This window comes from Rhinolophus sinicus, chromosome X, assembly GCF_036562045.2.
Source record: "Rhinolophus sinicus isolate RSC01 chromosome X, ASM3656204v1, whole genome shotgun sequence".
Taxonomy (NCBI): domain Eukaryota; kingdom Metazoa; phylum Chordata; class Mammalia; order Chiroptera; family Rhinolophidae; genus Rhinolophus; species Rhinolophus sinicus.
In genome coordinates, this window is record NC_133768.1 from 3923914 (window position 1) to 3944226 (window position 20313).

At 46.5% G+C, this 20313-nt stretch overlaps 1 protein-coding gene across 6 annotated transcripts in view; it reads right to left on the reverse strand.

Moving 5' to 3' along the window:
* STS (steroid sulfatase) overlaps nucleotides 1-20313 on the reverse strand; it is a 137266-nt gene that overhangs the window by 22157 nt on the left and 94796 nt on the right. For all 6 annotated transcript variants that reach the window (XM_074324093.1, XM_074324091.1, XM_074324090.1 and 3 more), the window contains one exon: nucleotides 11324-11461. In XM_074324093.1, coding sequence (XP_074180194.1) covers nucleotides 11324-11461 — 138 coding nt within the window. The remainder of the gene's footprint in view (nucleotides 1-11323; nucleotides 11462-20313) is intronic.

Genomic DNA, 20313 nt, shown 5'->3' on the forward strand with positions numbered 1-20313 from the left:
CAACCTATTATAGGGGCAAAAATACAGAACGACAATCTGCCGACGTTGGCATTTCAATGAGGGGTAAAGAATCCCAGAGCACCCTTAAAACAAACGGACGCGGTTTGAAAAGTTAACGGTCACGACGTAAGCCGTACAGGAGAATGCTAAAGGAGTCAGCTATCGGCAAAGTTCGTCTCTAAATGCCAGGTAGTAACTATTTGAGGCCGCAGGAGCTGAAGAGCTGCACCTACGAGTGAGTGTGGCTGTGTTTCAATAACACTTTACTTACAAAATCCGGAGTCAAGCTCCACTGGCCCCACATGTGACAGTGTGCTGGACCTGACTTTAGATTCTGGGAGTAGGGTGAGTACGTCAAACCCTAACCTCATTCCACAATATTAACTCCTTCCGTTATCAGGTGGGGAGGGGCGGGGAGAGTCATCTCCACTTCTATTAACAATTTATTCACTTCCTTGAATTCTTTCTTAGTATCTTCTGCAGGAATCAAAAACGAAAGAACATATTTCAGCCTGGACTATAACACGAACTGTGTCCTTACTCTTATCCACCTTTGCAACATCACCCTTTGGTTGAGCTGAGTGGCACCTTGAAGCCCCCCCTAAACAGCTCATCGTATGTCGCCTTCTGGGAAGTTCTGTTGTCTTGTTGTTTGTTCTGCCAGGAATTTCTCCAACCCCCAAATTGTTGCTACAGATCCTTGAAAGCCTGGACTACCCAGACCCTCCTACTGGATCAAGGCTTCTCTGAGCACCACCACAGGTGAGGTCCAACTCTCCGTTTCCTGGGCATTCTTCATGTTCTCCTTTATGGGCTGCCTGACATCCAATCCCAGGAACGTCTCATCACCCCAGAGTGACCAACAGTACTTGAAAACAAACTCGAATTCACTGCTGAGCCAACTGAAGTGCACGGTATAATGCCTTCTAAATAACAGTGGTCTGATATATTTACTGAATGAATAAAGTAACAGATACATCCATGGAGAGGACGGCTGGAAAAAAGGGACAATCCCATATAGGAGTGTCAAGTTACATTCCTACGTCCAACCTCTTTGCGCCTGTCAGCCTTGCTCGCATTTTTCATTTCCTTCATCAGTTCTAATGCAAAAGTTCTCTCTCCCAGAATCATACCAAACAGCTTGTCCTGACTCTCATCTGACATTTCATCCATCACAGCGTGACACACCTCAATTCACTCTTCTCCCAGACCTCGGTTTATCCAAGCGGCCACATCCTTCCCACTTCCCCGCCAATCTGCCGTCAGGCAACCTCTGCCTCCTCCTTCCACAGACCATGTTAGACCCCCTCCCTGCAATCTCCTCCATCCCGAGAGTGAGGGGCCCAATTATCTGGCCACAACCCCCTGCCTTCTGCGGTGGCTTTCTCAACAATGGGCCCAGCTCTGCAATATGAAGGTCGTACCTTTTGGCAGATGAATCCAATACGACCAAAACATTGTGTGGAGGCACGGTCTGAGACGGAATATTCAGCGCTGTAATTCTCCAAGTGTGTAGACAGTCCCAATCACACCAAATGCTGCCTCAATTTTGGGGAGCTTTCTGTCATGCAGGGTGCTGTGTGGGGTCTCTGCTCCCGCTCCCCACATAAGAATGCAGGACATGGTGAGGCCAAAAAGGAACACTCACAGAGCCATAGTTATGGGAGTCATATCTCTATATTCTCGCTGGCGGGTGGGCTGGAGACACAGGGCGCAGGAGCCACATGATCCACAACCCGCCGTCCGCTTCTCTGCCAACCAACCTCACTTGCTAACTGCAATCCGCTCTTGCTAGCTCCGCCACTATCTCCTTGCTAGCCCCCATTTGCTGCTAGCATAGCCACAGCAGTTATATTAGTGACCAATGGCTCACTGGTTACAGCTGACGGCCAACTAGCCACAGCTGATGGCCATCCAATCACAGTTGATGGCCATTTACTACCTGAGCCAGCACCTTTCCACATGAGGCCGAGAGCCTGGAAACTGCGCTCCTGGCTCTGTCCCCACACTTTCCTAATTTTATCTTATCTATCGGGATCCTATTACCAGCTCAGGTCGTGTAAATGCACCATTTCCCTCACGTTCTTGCCAAAACACTGAATTCTGAAAAGCCTCTGACATGTATACAGGCCTCTCCAGGGAGACACCAGCCCTCCATGAAAATATCTACGTGTCTTTATATATCTAGACCCTCTCAGATATTTGACATTCTCAATTATCCTTTGTATCTTAACTCCTTCTCTGTTAAAGTTTACTCAAGGGAATTGATTACACTCCAAACAATCCCACCTCCCAGCCTGCCTCCCTGCATAGGTACATTTCACGAAAGAATCTGAGAGGTTTCCCATCTTCCACCGTCCTTCCGTGGGGCTGGCGTCTGCCCTTCCCTCCCCCCTCCACTGAAAATGCCCTTATTGGCATCACATGTGTAATTAATACTATGGACCCTTTGCGTTGTTCTCTTCCTTCTCAGCAGCGTTCATCTCTCCTCACCATGCCTCTCCCTGAGTCTTGTCTCCCAGTTTCTCATTCCCCCAATCACTCTCCCCGTATCTTCTTCTCACATCACCACCTTCCATCTCACCTTTTGTGTCCCTCCAGGCTTGCTCCTTCACCTTCCTCTCTTCTTACAGTAAATTCTCATACACCTCCCCACATGCTGACCAAACACAGGTCTCATTCCTAAGGGACTCTGCATCTTTCTAATCACACAAGCCAAACATACGAGAGACAGCGCTGACATCCAGTCCATTGCCAATCAATGGATTTCCAAGGCAACCATGTTCTCCCACCCCCTCTCCATCCAACTAAACTGTTTCTCCTTCCAATCCAAGCTCAGGTATTTTTTTTTATGTATGTTTTCCATCAGAAATTATTTCTTAAAACATGTCAGGCAGTGTGCTAGGTTCTGGGGGTACAGATGTGAGCAAAATAACACACCTACTATGATAAGTGTTACACTCTAGTGGGTATTAGTAACACCTGGCACTTACTAGGTGCACTTACAAACACTTCACCTGAATTGACTTTTTAATCACCACAACAGTCCTCCATGATATACCTGTAATGGCAAGTCTGTTATCCCCAGACTCTAAAGATTGGGAAGTGATACACCGTGACTGCTAATTTTTTCTTGTTCCCACTACTCAGCCCTTTTCTCATAATGGCTTCAGGCAATATTCTTCACCTCGAACTTCAACTACTGCCCAAATAGCAATGACTTTATATATATATGTGTGTGTGTATATATATATATATATATATATATATATATATATATGTACCGAGGGTGCCAAAAAAATGTACACAAGTGGACACTTTGGTCGACGTTGCTCAAGCAGTAGTTCGCCGTCATCAGAAGTGTCTGGACGCTGATGGGAACCACTTTGAGCCCCTCTTGTCATTGCAGAAGGCACACGGGACTTGGATTCATCTTCTGTTGTTGGTGTAGATTGAGTATCACAATGTTAATACAGTTTTCCCCTTACTTAATGTGAGTATACACTTTGTGGCTCCCTCTGTATATATGCACATATATATATGTATGTATACATATATATGTGTATATATACACACACGTATTTAAATATTTAAATTTTATATAAATTTTAAATATATTTGTTTTAAATGTTAAATATATATAAATTAAATAGAAATACTTAAATGTACGTTAAATAAATTTACATATATATTTAAATGTGTATACGTAGATAAATTTACATATAAATGAAGTTATATATATTTAAACTTACACATAAACATATACATAAATTTGTATTTAAATAAATTTATATATCTAAATAAAACTATATATAATAAATAAATTTATATATACACACACACATATATATATATAAATTCATTCCTACTGGACATATTCACTTCAATATTGGGGACCCATCACCCACGTCACCTGACGTCCCTTATTTACACTCTCATCTCTGGCAATACTGAGCTGCTTTTTTTTGCTCACCGTGAGCATTTCGCTGCTGCCCAGAATCCACTTCCCACCTTTCCTCTCTTACCCGACACTCCAAAACTGCCGCCTGCAGACGGGTCAGCCTCTGTGAGGGTCTCGGAGTCCCCAGGGTTCACTACCGTTAACCATTCCTTCTCGCGAGTGTCTTTCCCGGTTCATGACTTTCAAATGACCTCTTTAGATTCACTCTCAACAACAGAATAAAAGCCACTAGAAGGAGCATCCCTGGAATTCTTGGGCTTCGCGCCCGAGAAGCTAACCCCATGCCTGCCACATTGTGTATTCTCAATATATGAAGTGCTTGCCAGTCGGATGGAGCTGAATAAGTGACCTGATAAATGAAGACAATGTGTGATCTTTCAAAGGTGAAAAGGCGGTGGGATGTCTCCTGGCTCACTAAGTACCCATGCAAGCAAGACGGGCAGCTTTACCCAATCCTCGGAAGCTGATAAAAGTGCTTGTCAAAAGCTGACGATAGAGCCTCAACATAACCACCGTCTAATAAACGATCAAAGCCTCTTGCTGCTATTTCTTTTTTCCCTCAACAGAAGTATCCATTGCTCTCCAAAACCTGTCTTATTGCATGACAGAAAGAGAGGCCAAAATCAGTGACTGTCAGAAGCTACTCATAAGAGATATGGCGTCCAGCCAATCCGTTGCCGTCGCAGTTGGCACTTAAGGCAGAGGAGACGTGCCAGAAGCTGCGGTGCCTTATATGCAGCCATCAGGAAATGGGAAACATTTCTCTGCATGTGGAGAAAGTCTACAGTCCTGAACATTCAGGAAAATATGGTTTCCACCCCACCATGCTTCTGCAGAGCCTGCCTGGAGAGCTACCTCATCCATTCTGCTGCCATGTACTGCTCTGCTTCAGGCAGAGCAAAAGGAAAGTGGGGGCAAAGCCTCCTTCAAGGTGACCTTCACTTTGAGAGGAATGGAAATGATGCCAGCACTAGATGTTTATTTAACTCTTCTCTTCCGAGACTATGGGAACTTTTCTGCTCCGAGGAAGAGGCAGAAAACTCTAAACTCTACTGTAAGAAAATCTGAGGGAAGTTATTCTGGTCTCAGCTCAGGAAGGATATTTTAGGATGGGGGGGGCGGCGGAAAACTCAGGTAGAGTACCAGGAGACAGAAGGAAGAGAAATTTAGGAAACATTCACTATTCATCAGCAAGTATTTATGGAACACCTACTGCGTAGTTATTTTAGGTACAGAGACAGACTGGGAATAAAGCACCCAGCATCTCTGCACCCACGGGACTTACATTATAAGACAGGAGACAGTCTATGAGCAAATTAAATTAATAAACGGTTAAAATATCAGGTGGGCAAGGAATTCAAATAAGTTGGCGTCATGAGTCCCTGTGCTGGGAGGGGACAAGAATTTGGGGTGTGGTGGACCGGGGAGATCTTACAGAGGCAAAGTGTGATGGGTGGATCAAATCCTTGCAAAGGTCAGGTGATGACCTTTCCAACAGAGGCAACCGCCCATGGGGAGGCCCCAAGGTGGTGGCAAGAGTTGAGGTGTTGGGGCACCTGAGGAAAATGAAACAGTACGAGGTGATGGTAGGACGGCCTGCAGTTGAGGTGCAGACGTCGCATTTTATCCTGAGTGGAGGAGGATAGATAGAGTGTTTTCAGAAAGGAAGAAGTTAGAGGCACGGATTGTGGTGATGTGTCTACAAGGCATGGGCTGGATGCCAAGGGCTGCCGGCCACCACCAAACGCTGGGGGAGACAAAGAAGGGCCATCCTCTAGATACTGTCGGCAGATCCTGCTTTCAGAGTTCTGGTTTCCAGAGCTGAGATAAAAGTGTCACGTTGTTTTAAGCCACCAGTTTGTGGTTCTTTATAAGCAGCCCAGGAAACTCCATACAGTACAGTGCGTGTATGTTTATTCAAGCTCCTCCAGGGACCTGGGGGGAGGAGGAGTGGGGAGAACAGACTGTAGAGAACAAAGAAGCAGCAGGGTGACACCTACAAACCACTGGGGAAATGAGGTGCAGGTGATGGTGGCCTGGGAGAGACTGTGATTGATGGCGATGACAAAAGGAGCTCAATGTCAGGTGTACTCAGAAGATTACAGGGCATGCTATCGGAATATGGGCAATAGGGCAGCTCAAAGGGAGATGCTTGTGGGGTCACAGAACCCCCGCTTGGAGGATGGAAGCACTGAGTGGACACTGGTGCAGCCCAATGAGATGGGTTAGACAGGGAATGTGTGGGCTTGGGGAATACGATCTCCCGTATGGATCTGTTGGATGAGATGTGTCCACCAGGTATGCACGTCCCATGACACGTGGGCAGCTAGATGGAGGCCTTTGGGGTCTAAGGAAGAGCCAGGGCTGGATATGGGGGTCACCAGCCCTCCAATGCCATGTGGTCAGGGGTCTGGATGACGTCACATGGGGCAAGTGTATAGATAAAGAACGGGAGACACCCAGGAGAGAGCCCTGGAGGTCTCCAACTTTGAGAGGTAGGTCAGAGGAGGACGAGGCAGCCATGAACTTGAGAAGAAGCCTCCATGAATTCCTCTGCACCTTATTCTGCAAGGAGAGCCCTGAGGGCTTAAATCCCTGAGGTGGCCCCGAGTGAGGCCACCTGCTCTTTCCACAAGAGAACGGCAATTGGTAGGACTTTGGTCCTGCCCGTATTCAACTGCCCTCACACAGGGGAGAATGAGCTCGTACACTTCAAAGCCCCCTCCCTCCTGCTCTAAATAACTACTACCTGCTCTGAGTGCAGTAGCAACTCAAACTGAGACCCATAATCCCTGTTTCCTAGAGCTAGCTCAGGAATACAAGGAAACCGTAAATCCTGTTAGTGTAAAGCAGTGGTTCCTATTTCCGAGTCCCCATGTAGCGATGTGGACATTTTCCATATTTCAACAGCCCCGATGGAATGTGGACAGTGAACAGTCTAACGTAAAGGGTACGGGATGTGTTGTTGTTCTTTACTTATCTCGGTGAAAATCCTCACCACTCAGCTGGAGACACTGTCAAATCAACTAGCGGTTCTCATGGAGACAATGATTCCCTAATCCTTAAGTGGAATACAGACGGTCGCCTGGAACACCGTTTCTTCAGTGGACACAATCATTCAGAACATGTGCACAGCAGCAGGAAACTTATTGTAGAAGGTTCTCAGAGGTAAATATTTCAGGAGCGAGTACATGAAAGACATTGCCCAAGCAGCTAAAATCTGGCTAAGAGTTATATTCAAATGGACCCTACCTTTAATTCCCAATTCCCTTCACTGCAGAAGCCTTTTGACAAAGATAAAATTCACCCGTAGCCAAACCTAAACAGGTTAATCATGCTGCAGACACATTTCCTCCAAGAAAAAAAAAACCAGTGAGAAACAAGTAAGAATCTCACTATTCCCACACGCCCATAACAATTAATTACTATTTTTTAAACACAGACTATAGCCGTGACCTAATGCGCTCACACTTCAAAGCAATAATCTGTGGAATTCTGCAGAAGGATGATTTCACCTTAGCCGTGCTATCGAATTAGAATTCAAAAATAAAACTCATTTGGCCAAACAGATTTGACTGGGGAATACAGTGGGGTCACCAATTACAAAATGGAAAGACCTTTTCTGGGGGGTCGGAGGGGTTTATGGAGAACAGAAATTGTTCTTGTTCAGAAAATTACGCTCTTCTGATGAGGGAGTTTACAGGATGTGCGACTGTCGTGCAGGGAGGCCTGAGGGGTCTCTGCTCCCGCTCCCCACATAACGCAGGATATGGTGAGGCCAAAAAGGAACACCCACGGAGCCATAGGTAGGGGAGTCATACCACTATATTCTCTCTGGCGGCACTATACTCTCACTGGAGGCTGGATCCACACTGTCCGCAAACCGCCATCCAAGCTTGCCAGCCCAGCCGCCATCTTCTTGCTAGCCCCCATTCTTTCTCTCTCCTTCCTCTCTTCTCTCTCTGCTAGCATAGCCACAGCAGTTATATTAGTGGCCAATGGCTCACTGGTTACAGCTGACGGCCAACTAGCCACAGCTGATGGCCATGCAATCACAGTTGGCCATTTACTACCTGAGCCAACACCTTTCTCTGTGAGGCCGAGAGCCTGGAAACTGCTTTCTGGGGCTCTGCCCCCACAGCGACATCTGTGTTTCTAGAAACCACGGGAGAGCATTTGAGTCTATGGCTTTTGAAAACTAGGATTTTGACAATGAGACGTCAGTGGTCTCCTCCCATAGCTAGAAGGAAACCAGGTCTTCCTTTTAGGGCGTTGGATTTGAACAACGTTTCACTGCAAACTTGATTGCAACTCAATTTGACTGACAGGTGACTGTGCAACAGAGTTGTGGATGAGACACTGAGACAATTCATGCACGGATGTATTTCTACCACTCACGCAACAGCAAAACATTTCTAACACATCCAATATGCTTCTTAAACAAACAAACCCACAAACCAACAAACCAGGAAGTCGCTATGGGCATGATTTTAGGATTGTGTGATAAGCCCAGTTCCCAAACATCTGGCAGGACCCCTGACACTCGTTCTGACCCCGGTGCTTCTGTCTCTGAAGAGTCAACCATGAAAGCAAAACGCCAGTGCCATCTCCTCCCCTCACTCATCAGCCTTCCTCAGCCAGCGGTCATCTGGTCACCTCCCCCTGAATGGAGGTGCCACAGCACCGTAACTTTCCTAAATAACGCATTACTTTGTAACCACCTCCACTACAGTGATTGATGGACACATCTCATGGGCAGCCGCTAAGCTACTTCCGGACGTACAGGGCCTTCCCTTCAGTGGGAGACGGAATGAATGGGTGAACTGGTGCGTGAAATGCAGCCTGGAACTCCGGCTTTTAGAGACGCTGTGATCTATGAAAGAAAATAAAACAACTCTCTCCACACAGGCCATAACCTCCTGGAAATCCGAGGGAAACACCTGGCTTTCACGTACAGGAATGCAAGTATGGACTCTCACTGCTCTAAAATAAGACTGGCAAGGCTGACCCTGTTCAGAATAAAGACACTGGTTTATTTATCTAACACATGTGGACTGTATCCTGCACTGGGGACACGCCAGCGGGATGCAAAGCAAGGAAGAGAAAATCAACATCCCACTGTAAACAACAGTATGCAAGGAGCCACTTTAAAACAGAGCTGGGTGTGCACGTCTGACACCTCAAACCTGTGGATGTTAAAGCAGGACAAAGTCACCTCAGGACGGGGCCTTAGCAACCTAGTGTCCCAAAGAGCTGTTTGCAAAGACAACAAGAAAGCAGGTGTCGTGACTCCAGGACGGATGACTCTGGGCTGAAAATTAAAAACACTGTTTAGCATCAGCGTCCCTGTGTCACGTCATCTGCACTAATAGCAACGCCTTCCTTCTGTGATGTCACTGTCCCCTCCCTTTGTCATAAACACCCCTGGCCTTTGTGTCCTCATCGGAACACTGTCTGGGCTTCTGCCTGAATTAGTGTTTCCAGAATAGCTATTCTCATGGATCTCAGATAAACAAACGCTTGTCGCCTCTCACTTTAAAAGGCCTTTTTATAGTTAAGTGAATGTGATGTAGGCTGCCCAGACCATCACTGAACAGAAGTTGTGTTGTCATCGCTTCCAGGTACCTACAGGTGTAAGAAACGGGCTCCAGGTGTGTACATGCAGCTGTAAACAGAAGCATGATGAGGGCTTCACGGGCTGTGTGCTGCCACTGCGACAGATGACAGAGCACCCGGTCTGTCTCTGTCTCAGGTGCAGTGTGACCCAGCGGCACTGAGCTCCTGGTAGTTTGCAGACCTCGCCACTTGCTGCTTCTCTTCCATCCCGGAACCACTGAAGAGGGTGGGTGGTTGGCAGGGAGGAAAGACGGAAGCACAAGAAAGCAGGCACACCCTGCCGCCTACGCCCCCCAGCCTCGACTGCTTTAGGAACATTTCCTGGGCCCCTTATCCTCGAAAGGCTCTCCTTGCTCTATGTATCACTCGCCTCTTGTGCAAACGAATGTTGACACCCTTTACTAAACTGCATGGGGTTGTCTAGGTTTCCCGCCAGCTCCCGCCCTGCCACCCACCCACCAGTGGACTACGAGCTCCTATACAGTGAGGCCCCCATCTCCTGTTTATCTTTACCTCAGGCCCAGTGCTGCATACATGGCTCGCTCCGTATTTCTAAATCAATTAATGGATGACAGCGTTCCATTCATTACCCTTCCATACCTTTGGAGGTAAACTCTGATTCCCTGCATCCCTGGCCATCTGGGAAACCTCCGTATGAGAGAATAACGAAAAGGCACAGAAAGCCCTTTGTCACGTCATGCTAGCAGCGTCCGGTGGTCACATGCTTCTCTACGTCTTGGGCATTTTCTACAAGCAACGGCTTAGCTGATGCTGCGTCAGAATGAAACAGCAACTCAAATTGCTGTTGTTGGTTGAGGCCGGCAGAAAAATGGCCTCCCAAAGATGTCCGCGCCCTCATCCCCCAGAAACGGTGAATACGTCACCTCCCGTGGCAAAAGGGCCTTTGCAGATGTGAATCCGTTAAGGGTCTTCATTTGAGAAAATGACCCTGGATTAACCGGGTGAGCCCATTATTCAAATGTCCCCTCGGTGTACACGTTTTCGACATGCAAAACTAATACATATTTTCCGTAGAAACCGGCTAAACTATGATGTTAGGTAGGTTCAATGCATTTTTGACTTACGGTACTTTCACATTATGATTGGTTTATCCGGACATAACGCCATCGTTAAGTCGGGGAGCATCTGTAATCACAAGGTTCCTTAAAAGTGGGACTGTGGAAGCAGAGGTCAGAAAGAGAAGGGTGTTTGAAGACACCGCTAACTGTAAAGATGGAAGAATGGACCAGGAGCCAAGGAACGGAGGTGGCCTCCAAAAGCTAGGAAACGCCAGGGAATGGATTCGCCCCTGGAGCTCGCCGAAGGATCCAGCCCTGCTCTCACCTTGATTTCAGACCAGCAAGACCCATTTCAGACTTCTCGCCTGCAGAGCAGTAAGTTAATAAATCTGTGCTGCTTCCAGCCTGGAAGCGTCTGTTCATTTGTCACACAGCAGCCATAGGTCACGGGTACATGGCTAGTACAGGGGGTTCTTGCTTTAATCAGCTACCAACATGGGGCTATATTTACGTTTAGGGGGAAAGGCCCTCCTTCTCACGTTTTGACATAGAATGGGTGCTTGTAAGTGCTGCGGGGACCATGCCGGAAATGGCCCCTCTCGCCATTTGACTTGTCAATCGTTATGACACGAGGAAGCTCTGCATGTTGCACAGTGGCAGGAAAACAAGGGCAAAGCTCGAAGGGGAAGGAACAGGGGACACACAGGAGGCCAGAGCCTAGTCACACCTTTGTAGATCCCGTTGCTTCCTCCGTGCACTTCTCCTCTGCTGCTCACTTCTTCCACGTGGGCTCCTTGGTCGGAAGTGAAGTAAATGAGGGTGTCGTTCGCCAGGTTTAACTCCTCAAGCACCTTCATGATCTGCCCTGAAGGGGAGAAAACACTCCGTTGTAAACCAGTCATGTTTCCACAAGAAAGGGAGATGATTTGCCCTCAAGGACGTGTCCGTGCATTTCTTCAGGCGGGAGGGAGACAAGTGACCTTGGACACTGGACCTCCCCCTTGCCGATCCCAACAGAGGGTGTGACGTCATGAGGACCACCTGTGGCAGGGAGCTTGGCCACACCTGCAGGGGGGAATCAGTCCCTGAATCGAGTGACACCTTTGAGCACCATGAGAACCACTAGCCATCGTGGAGTGATTCTGCAGGGAGACCCAATAAAGGATTCTACACGAGTCAGACTCATGCATCCTGCGCTACTCGGAGGAAATTGCCAGAAGACACAGGCCAGAGGGTGGCAATCACCAAACTGTGGCATGGTCCTGGGGTTATAAAGAGGCCCACTAGTTGTCCTTCTTGACCGGAGAAAAACCAAACCACCAATGTCGCTCTTGTTCGGACACATCTGTCTACAGATATTTTGTAACGAATGAATGCTTTTGAATAACAACAGTAGATACCCACGTTTAAACTTACCCATCACGACTATCACTATGCCTGTGACTCTCCTTTTTCTGTCCTCGCCTTCCTTCCCCGAAACTCACACTGTATATATACGACCCCTCATAACACTTCAAACTAATAACAGTACTGACACCAATAGGAATAACTGCTACCATCTACTGAGCACACTCTCTGTGCTTAGGACGTTATCACACGTTCTCTCGTTTCGACCACACTGAACCCTATGAGTAAAGAGTTCTTTCTTGTTTTCGTTTCTGTCATCCGTTTTACAGACGACAGAACAATACTCTGAAAAGATGCGAGAGCTGTTGAAGGTCATGCAGCTCAGAAGTGGGAGAGCCAGAAAGAAAGAGGGAAATCTGATTTCAAAATCAAGGCTCTCGAACCAGGTGTTGTCACAGGGAGGGACTTGACAAGAATCACAGAGGAGTGAAAAACTACATGAAGGAAAAAAACAAACATTGAGATACATCCTGAGACGCCCGTGGAGGAAACAATGTGATGGCTGCTGGCTCCCTCCCATTCATCCAGGAAGAAGGGAAGTGAGTAGGGGTCTAGATTTAAAAAGGGTGGATAAAGGGCGTACTTTTCTGTCTACTTCTATGTATGCCTAAAATTTTCCATGAGGGAAAACAGGAGCCAGATGAACACTGAAGAAGGAGATAAATGCGGACTCTCCTTGTAGAAACCCGTCACCAGCTCTCACACCAGAAGAAAATGATGGTCAAACCAGAGGTAGACAATTTCTAATTTCCACACAGATCTAGATACTCATGCTGCTGGTTTAATTTAATAAGTTAAGAATTGAATAACTTACGAAGCTAATGCACATAGAGTTGCACTGATGGGTGCAGTAGAGTCTGATTCCATTTGCTGCCGTGTGACGGCTAAGAGCTTGGAAGCCTCTCCTCTCCCCCTTTCCACTTGTACCCAACCAGCTGACGAGAAAGCCTGGTGTTCGGTCCTTCTGCGTCCCTGGAGATTCAAACTGTGCAAGCCCCTGCCTGCATGCCACGACCTGCACCCACTCTCCAGCTCTGCCCACCAAGAAAATGGTCTCTTTTGCCATCTCTCTTAAGCCATTTTCAGACCAGCCTGGGAACGACTCTGCTGTCCCCAGAAAGCCTCGTTATGAGAGTCATAAACCTTTTCATACCTACATGGTGTGGGTGTGGCATCATTATTCCCAATACGGGACCCAAATTTGGGCGTGGGGTCCATTTCTTCACTATAGGACAACCACAACAATTGGAATTCTACGAGGACACATTGCATCCTTTGCAGCAGAAATAATAACTGGCTACGGGTACATCCCATCCAGCGGGTAGGTCAGACCTCAGTGCAGACAAGCCCTGTACCCCAGGGTTGCACCGTCACCTGCATGGCCCAGCAAAGGGGACAAAGGCTGCAGAGTCCACTCTGCACGGAGGTGATTGAGTAGATTTCTGATGCAAAAGCAAAACCAAGCCATTTGTGGCAGGTCATATTTTTGTTCTGTCATTGCTAATGCTGGGGAATGAAGTACATTCCATCTTTCTCAATTTGCCAAGTCACATAATAAACATGCCAAGAAGACACATCGTATATATACAGTCACACTGAGAACCAAGGAGTAAGATGCACAGGGGCCATTTTAGGGATTTGTCTCCCGTGACAAATTAGCATCAAGCAGATACTTATTGTGGTGGTGTTGACACAGCTAAGGAAACCTTACCTATGCAGTTGGGCTTTGAGTGATCTGGCTCTGATTTAAGCCTCGTCACATGGAAAATGGTAACTAGTTTAATGAGCTGAAATAGGAAGAAGCAATAAGGCGACAGGACCCTCCTTATACTTTGAAGAAAAAGTGCCCGTTTGGGCTCATATATATAAAAATTTCTAAGTAAAAATCATACAGACGCGGTAGGTAGCAGGGCATGGATGGTTTTACTTCCCTGGGTTGTGATTCATATTTTGCAAAGGGGCATGCAATGATGCACCTCCATTTCTAATGAAATGCACATTTCCTATAAGTATCTTTGCATGATGAACATCCTGTGAAGAGACGGCATTTTTCAAACATGTGGCTTCTGCGATAATGTCTATGGACATAAAACCATGCCTACAGATATTTATAGCAGGTTTACTGATAAGTGCCAAACGCTTGGAAGCCAGTAAGACGTCCTTCAGTAGGTGATGGAGACATAACTACGGTCCATCCAGACAACAGAATATTGGTCAGCGCTAAAAAGAAATGAGCTATCAAGTCATGAATGGACACAGAGGAACGTGAAATGCAAATTACCTGGTGAAAGAAGCCAGTCTGAAAAGGCTCAATGCTGTGGGATCCCACTCTATGACATTCTGGAAAAGGCAAACTATGGTGACACTGAAAGATGACTGGTTGCCAGGGGTCAGCGGGGAAGGAGGGATACCAGGCAGAGCGCAGAGGATTTTGGGTGCAGCGAAACTAGTCTGTGACACTGTCATGATGGGTACCTGTCATTGTACGTTTGTCTGAAGTCACAGAAGGCACGATTCAAACAGTAGACCTTAATACAAAGGATAGATTTTAGTTGCTAGTCATGTTTCAATATGGGCTCATCAGTTGATGTCCTAAGGGAAACGGTATGCGGAAGAGAGGCAACCTAGGGACAATCTCTGCAGTCTCTACTCAAGCTTTCTGTAAACCTAAAACAGCTCAAAAAAAATAGCCTACTAATTAAAAAAAACAACACATGCTGTCTTTCAAATGCACTGCTGACTCCGTACTTGCTCATCCACGCATTCAACATGCATTTAGGAAGCACCTACTAACCGCGGGCTGTGAGGTAATGGTAGGGACATGACACAGTATCGGGGACAGTGTTCTCCTCCAAAGCCTCCTGGTGACCTGGTACTTGTGTTCAAGCTGGCGGCATTTAGCACACACATTCCTTCTACTAAACCACGTACTGCATCCTTTCCCACCTTAACCCTCTTTCCTCCTATTTCCTCTACCTCCCTGTATTTCTTTTTTTTCTTTTTTCTTTTTTAATTTATCGGGGTGACAATTGTTAGTAAAACTACATAGGTTTCAGGTGTACAATTCTGTATTACATCATCTATAAATCCCATTGTGTGTTCACCACCCAGAGTTAGTTCTCCTTCCATCGCCATATATTTGATCCCCCTTTACCCTCATCTCCCACCCCCCACCCCCCTTACCCTCTGGTAACCACTAAACTATTGTCTGTGTCTATGAGTTCTGTTTCTCATTTGTTTGTCTTGTTCTTTTGTTGTCACCTCCCTGTATTTCCATGATAATACCTGGCCCTTATCCCCATCCACTTATCTTATTCACTGCCTAGAGTGTCAACTTTAATTGCCATGTTCATCAAAAGCGTCACAGATAGCCAGGCTGGGCTTAATACAAGGGAACATAGCTGAGGCCATTGCACAAATGGTGGACCATTTGGTTCAATCTGTGGAGAGATTGTCGGGTTTCTGATTTCCATTTAGTCCTATTTTCCCCCACACACTGTGAAACCCATACTGTTGAGGTCTTAAGCCAGAGTCTCATTTGTAAAGCCCCGAGCCCATTAACCATTTAATTTTTCATAAGATTGATCCTACAGAGGTCTAATACATTCCTCTCCTAAAAATTCCGAACAGGAATCTCCCATGGGAACAAATGCCGCTGTATTAGTCTTGCTTTCAGAGCAACACATTGCAAGTCAGAGGTCCGCAAATATTATTTTTCGGTAAGGCTCTCAAGGTCTAATGACAGCAATTTATATAGGATGATAGTTTTGAATTACCGACGGTGGGCTGCAGGACAACTTATAAATGAAATGCTTTATTTCCAAAGCTCGCTCATATTGTGCCCTGAATGAAACAAATACAGAAAATAAGCCATTTCAAGAGCAATTTGTTATTTAACTGGACACGACAAGAGCCAGCTTATCAGAAAATGAGAGCTTCCTGACCAGATTTCTGTGGTCCTAAGGAAGAATACTTGGAAATGGGAAAATCTGGCGCGTTGGTCCTGCAGGTGTGGGTGTGGGTTGCAGAGGAAACCTAAATTGTAGACAGTCCCTTCATTCCAGGTGGTCGTTCTACAAACAAGTGTGAAGCCACTGCTGAGAGCCAGGGCTGAGATACGCTAAACCAGGGCAGATAAGGGCTTTGCCAGAGGGGGCACTATCACACAGAACTAAGAGCTCAAACTCTGGCTTCTGGCTCCTGACACCAGCAGACCTGGTCCGACTCCTGGGTCTTCAGCACTCACCTCTACGTTGGAGCTGATCACCTACAATAGTAGAGGGGTGTCTGGAGAAGTGTAGGAGGGGACTAACGCCCAACACACTTAGCACAGGACTTGTCACACAGTGAATGTACCTTGTACACCTGACGCTGATATAACATTGCATGTCAACTGTAACTGAAAGATGACAATAAATTTAAGAAATCATCTTGCCTCGTTGAAGCTTGTCATTTCGGCGGATTTGGCTCTCTCTTTTCTTCTACAAGGTGGACAAAATATTGCAGCGAAATGCTGCCACGTAAAGACCCTTTTTTACAGGCATTGGACTCATTGAGGAAAAAAAAAATCTCCTTCAACCAGCCACCATGAATAATTAAGAAAGAATTTCCGCCTACTCAACGTACCTCCAGGGAACTCAGGAAATCCCAAAAAGGTCCCTTAAGACTATATTAATAAGTCCTTCCTCTGACCAACAGGTTAATGGTGGGACTCAAAGATTACTGCTGAGCACAGAACTTGAAGATAAATGAGATTATCTCATGTAGCACCTGGTAGGGACTGTGTCTCTCCATCAAGCTGGAAAATGCTGGGCGTTGTTCCAGGAAGTCCGCTTTCACCTAAATTCTGATATTCTCCTGAGTCAGTGACTGAGTGGCGTAGGGAAATTCCACTGTCACTGGCCCGCGAAAAGCCATTCTTTAGCTTAGGGACAATTAGAAGCATAACCAACACCCCATAAGCCCAGACATATCTATCAGTGTACCTGGACATGGACTGTCTCCAATGGGAAGCCAGATCTAGTGACATGAATTACCCCTATCTATGATCGGGTTCCAGATGACCATTGCGGAAGAAATGGCATTTCCACATGCTGAGTGACGACAGAGGCTGGCTTCCATCACCACTAATGACAGACTGAGCACAGGAAAGGAAGCTTTGTCACAATGTACATGCACGTGTGCCTGCCAGACACTAACGGTCGAGGAGCCATGGAACCACCTTCTGTGACGTTCTTTCATACAAGGATAAATCGTCCCCTGACAGCCATGGGTACTCACATCCACACACCCCACGCCAGCTCTAATCTGCTTCCTATGCGACCCCAGGCATCACTTCCATTAAATCGGGGTTCCTTTATTATTTCACTCTCTTCCACATCGCCTGTGTTAACATAAAAATTTTGCTCAAAACATGTTTAGAAGACAACCCTAATTATTTTCCAAATAGTGACAGGACAGTAAGCCAATGGGGAGTTAGGGAACTGATGAGACTATGCGATGCCTTAACTTATGGGATTTTTTTTTCGTTCTCCTAGTTGAACAATAATCAAGACATTGCATTTAGAATATGGGTTCCCTAGTGCATTCATATTACATATACCAGCGCTTCTCAAATTCTAACAGGCTTATTTATCATCTGGAGACCATGCTAAAATGAAGATTCTCGCTCACTCAATCTGGAGCGAGTGAGGTCTGAGACCCTGAATTTTTGAAAAGTTTCTAGATGATGGGTAAGGACCATACTCTTAGAAGAAAGGCTACGTGTGAGCAAATGTTGAATCAACACATAACAAAAAGAGAGGGTTGGCATGTTACAGATTTCAGGAACTGCGCTGATAACGAGGTTTAGCTAGACTTTCAGACAATCCAATGCATTCACTTTTACACCCAATAAATACACACGTAACTAGGAGGCGTAGGCTGGTTAACAAGCGGAAAACTGTATGACTGAAATGCGGTCATTCTGGAGGTGACCCTTTCTTCACTTTCCGGGTGTGTCCTTGTTCATTAGGTCCTGTCAGAGTGCCTATTGTTTCTGGGAAATTCATTCTTATCGTGGGGAGGTTGTAGCTGATGGTTATAAAAATGTTGTCATGTCCTCCATTAAACCCATCGCTGCCCTAATCACAGCATCGTGACATGCGACTTCTCCCCCTGTACTAGCATCTGCTCCCTCCATCTGCGATGCTCACAAGTCCCCACCAGCCATGTTCTTGGAGTGACAGAACCTGCTCTACCTCCAGGCTGTCGCGTTTCCTGGAAATAACTTGAAGAACTCCAACTAGCTCTCATTCTCACAGAGCTCCCGCTGCTTTCCTGTGTGAATGACATCAACACACCCAGGAGAGCACCATCATTGTGCCTGTTCAATGGAATTGCGCATGTGTGTCTGGCAGAAGACAGGTGGGCACACCCATGAGTCCGAGGAAGGCACTGTGGGTCAGTCCCTGCTGTCACTGAGGCCCGAGGGTCATAAGTAACACAATGGGATTGTTGACCTGAGGAACAGGCAATCGGACTGGCGGGAAATAATTTAAAGGGCAGCCCTTGGAGTCAACATACAGCTTCCGCACTCTGGATGCAGCTATGCCAGTGGGTTTCCTGCACTTGACGGTCTTGGGGAAAATAAGGCTCGGGGATTCCACTGACACATGTGGGCTCTGGGATGGGCACCAGCTGAAACTGCCAGGGGAGGTTATCCAGGCTTTGACACAGAGAATAATAAGGTTGCCCAGATGCCCAAAGGCCAGGTCTGGGATCGAAGCCTATGCAATGCTCCAGAAGCAGACCAGCTAGAACGTCTTCAGAAACATATGGTTGGAAGCACTGACATCCCCCTTCCTGCCTGAGCTGGGCTGTGAGTAGAGAATCGACAGGAGACGACAGGAATGATCAAGGAAATGAAACCCTTCAGAGTTCTCTTATTTATGATGCCCGACCACACCATCCATACTCATGTTTATTTTAGGACTAGATTTCTTCTGCGCCAGAGTTTGCCGTCTATAAAGCTGGAGATACAGAACTGAAAATGATGCTTCCTTCTGCCACCAGCCTTGCACGTTAACCACAGATACCAGTTCTTCTCACCCCTCAAATGACAACTGGACATGCTGGCAAACACATCACCACGCTTCTCTCTTAGGATTGCTTCTGATCAGTGTGGCTTTCAGTTTGCTTGTCTGCAGCTCCCGTGCGAAGCCCACCCCACTCGGGGTGACATGCTGACTTTACCGGCAGACCTCAAGCTCTTAGAAGCAGCTTAGCGCTTCCTCCGAGGTCTTTAATATCAAGGTAAGGGCAGACGGGCTCTTCTGGAGCGCGTGAGACCCACAGGGGACATCTCAAATATATCATGAAATTGTAATCACGACATTAAAACAAACAAACAAAAAAACACAGGAATGGTGCAACTATGTGTTAACTCTTCCATCATAGACATTTTTCTCACCCACGACTTCTGTACTTGGTGCAATGGGGGCATATGGGAAAGGAAAGACAACAACAATAATAATAATAATAATAATAATAATAATAGCAGTTAGCATTTGTTGAGTTCTTCTTGTATGTCAGGTACTGGGCTGACTATTCTAGACACATGCCTTTGTGTCAATCTGAGTGATTCAATTAATTCAAGCAGGGGGAATATATCTGTGCAAGGGGACTGCCGCATTCCAGTTTCTGACGAGCCCTTATGGGGTCCTGGCATTCAGATCCATCCCTGAACCCCAATTTGGACCTCACCTTTCAAACACATACATTGTGGGTACTCAGTGGAATAGTATTTGAACACTGCTTTCACCCAATCTCCCAAATCCTAATGCATATTTTCTTTCTATGCCTTCAAATATTGAACCAGCAGATTAAATGTGCTCATTCTGAGCGGCTGACAGTGGCAGACGTTTATCCGAAGCACTGCTGTCAGACTCGTAGCTACATGTTCCTGTTCTCCACACCCAGTATTTCATTTTCTTTCTTTAAAAGAAAAAAATAGTGTTTTTTTTTTAAATTTTCAACACAGACATCTTTATTGTATATGCGGCAACATCAGGGACACAGGATGTGATGGACTCGTGCAATCCAGGAGCTGGAAGAAAACTATTACACGTCCGTGGTCCTAACAGGCTTGTCTTACAGAGAACGTGCAATGGGACGCCAGCTGGGGGCTGTATCATCTCAGTTAACTCAACAGAACAGACATCATTCCATGCCGCTGACAAGCGGTCATGCAGCCGCTCCAACGTCACTCTCCCACTACCTGTAAACTAGAGATGGTGATAAAAACAGCTCATCCCGCAGTGGGGGAGTAAG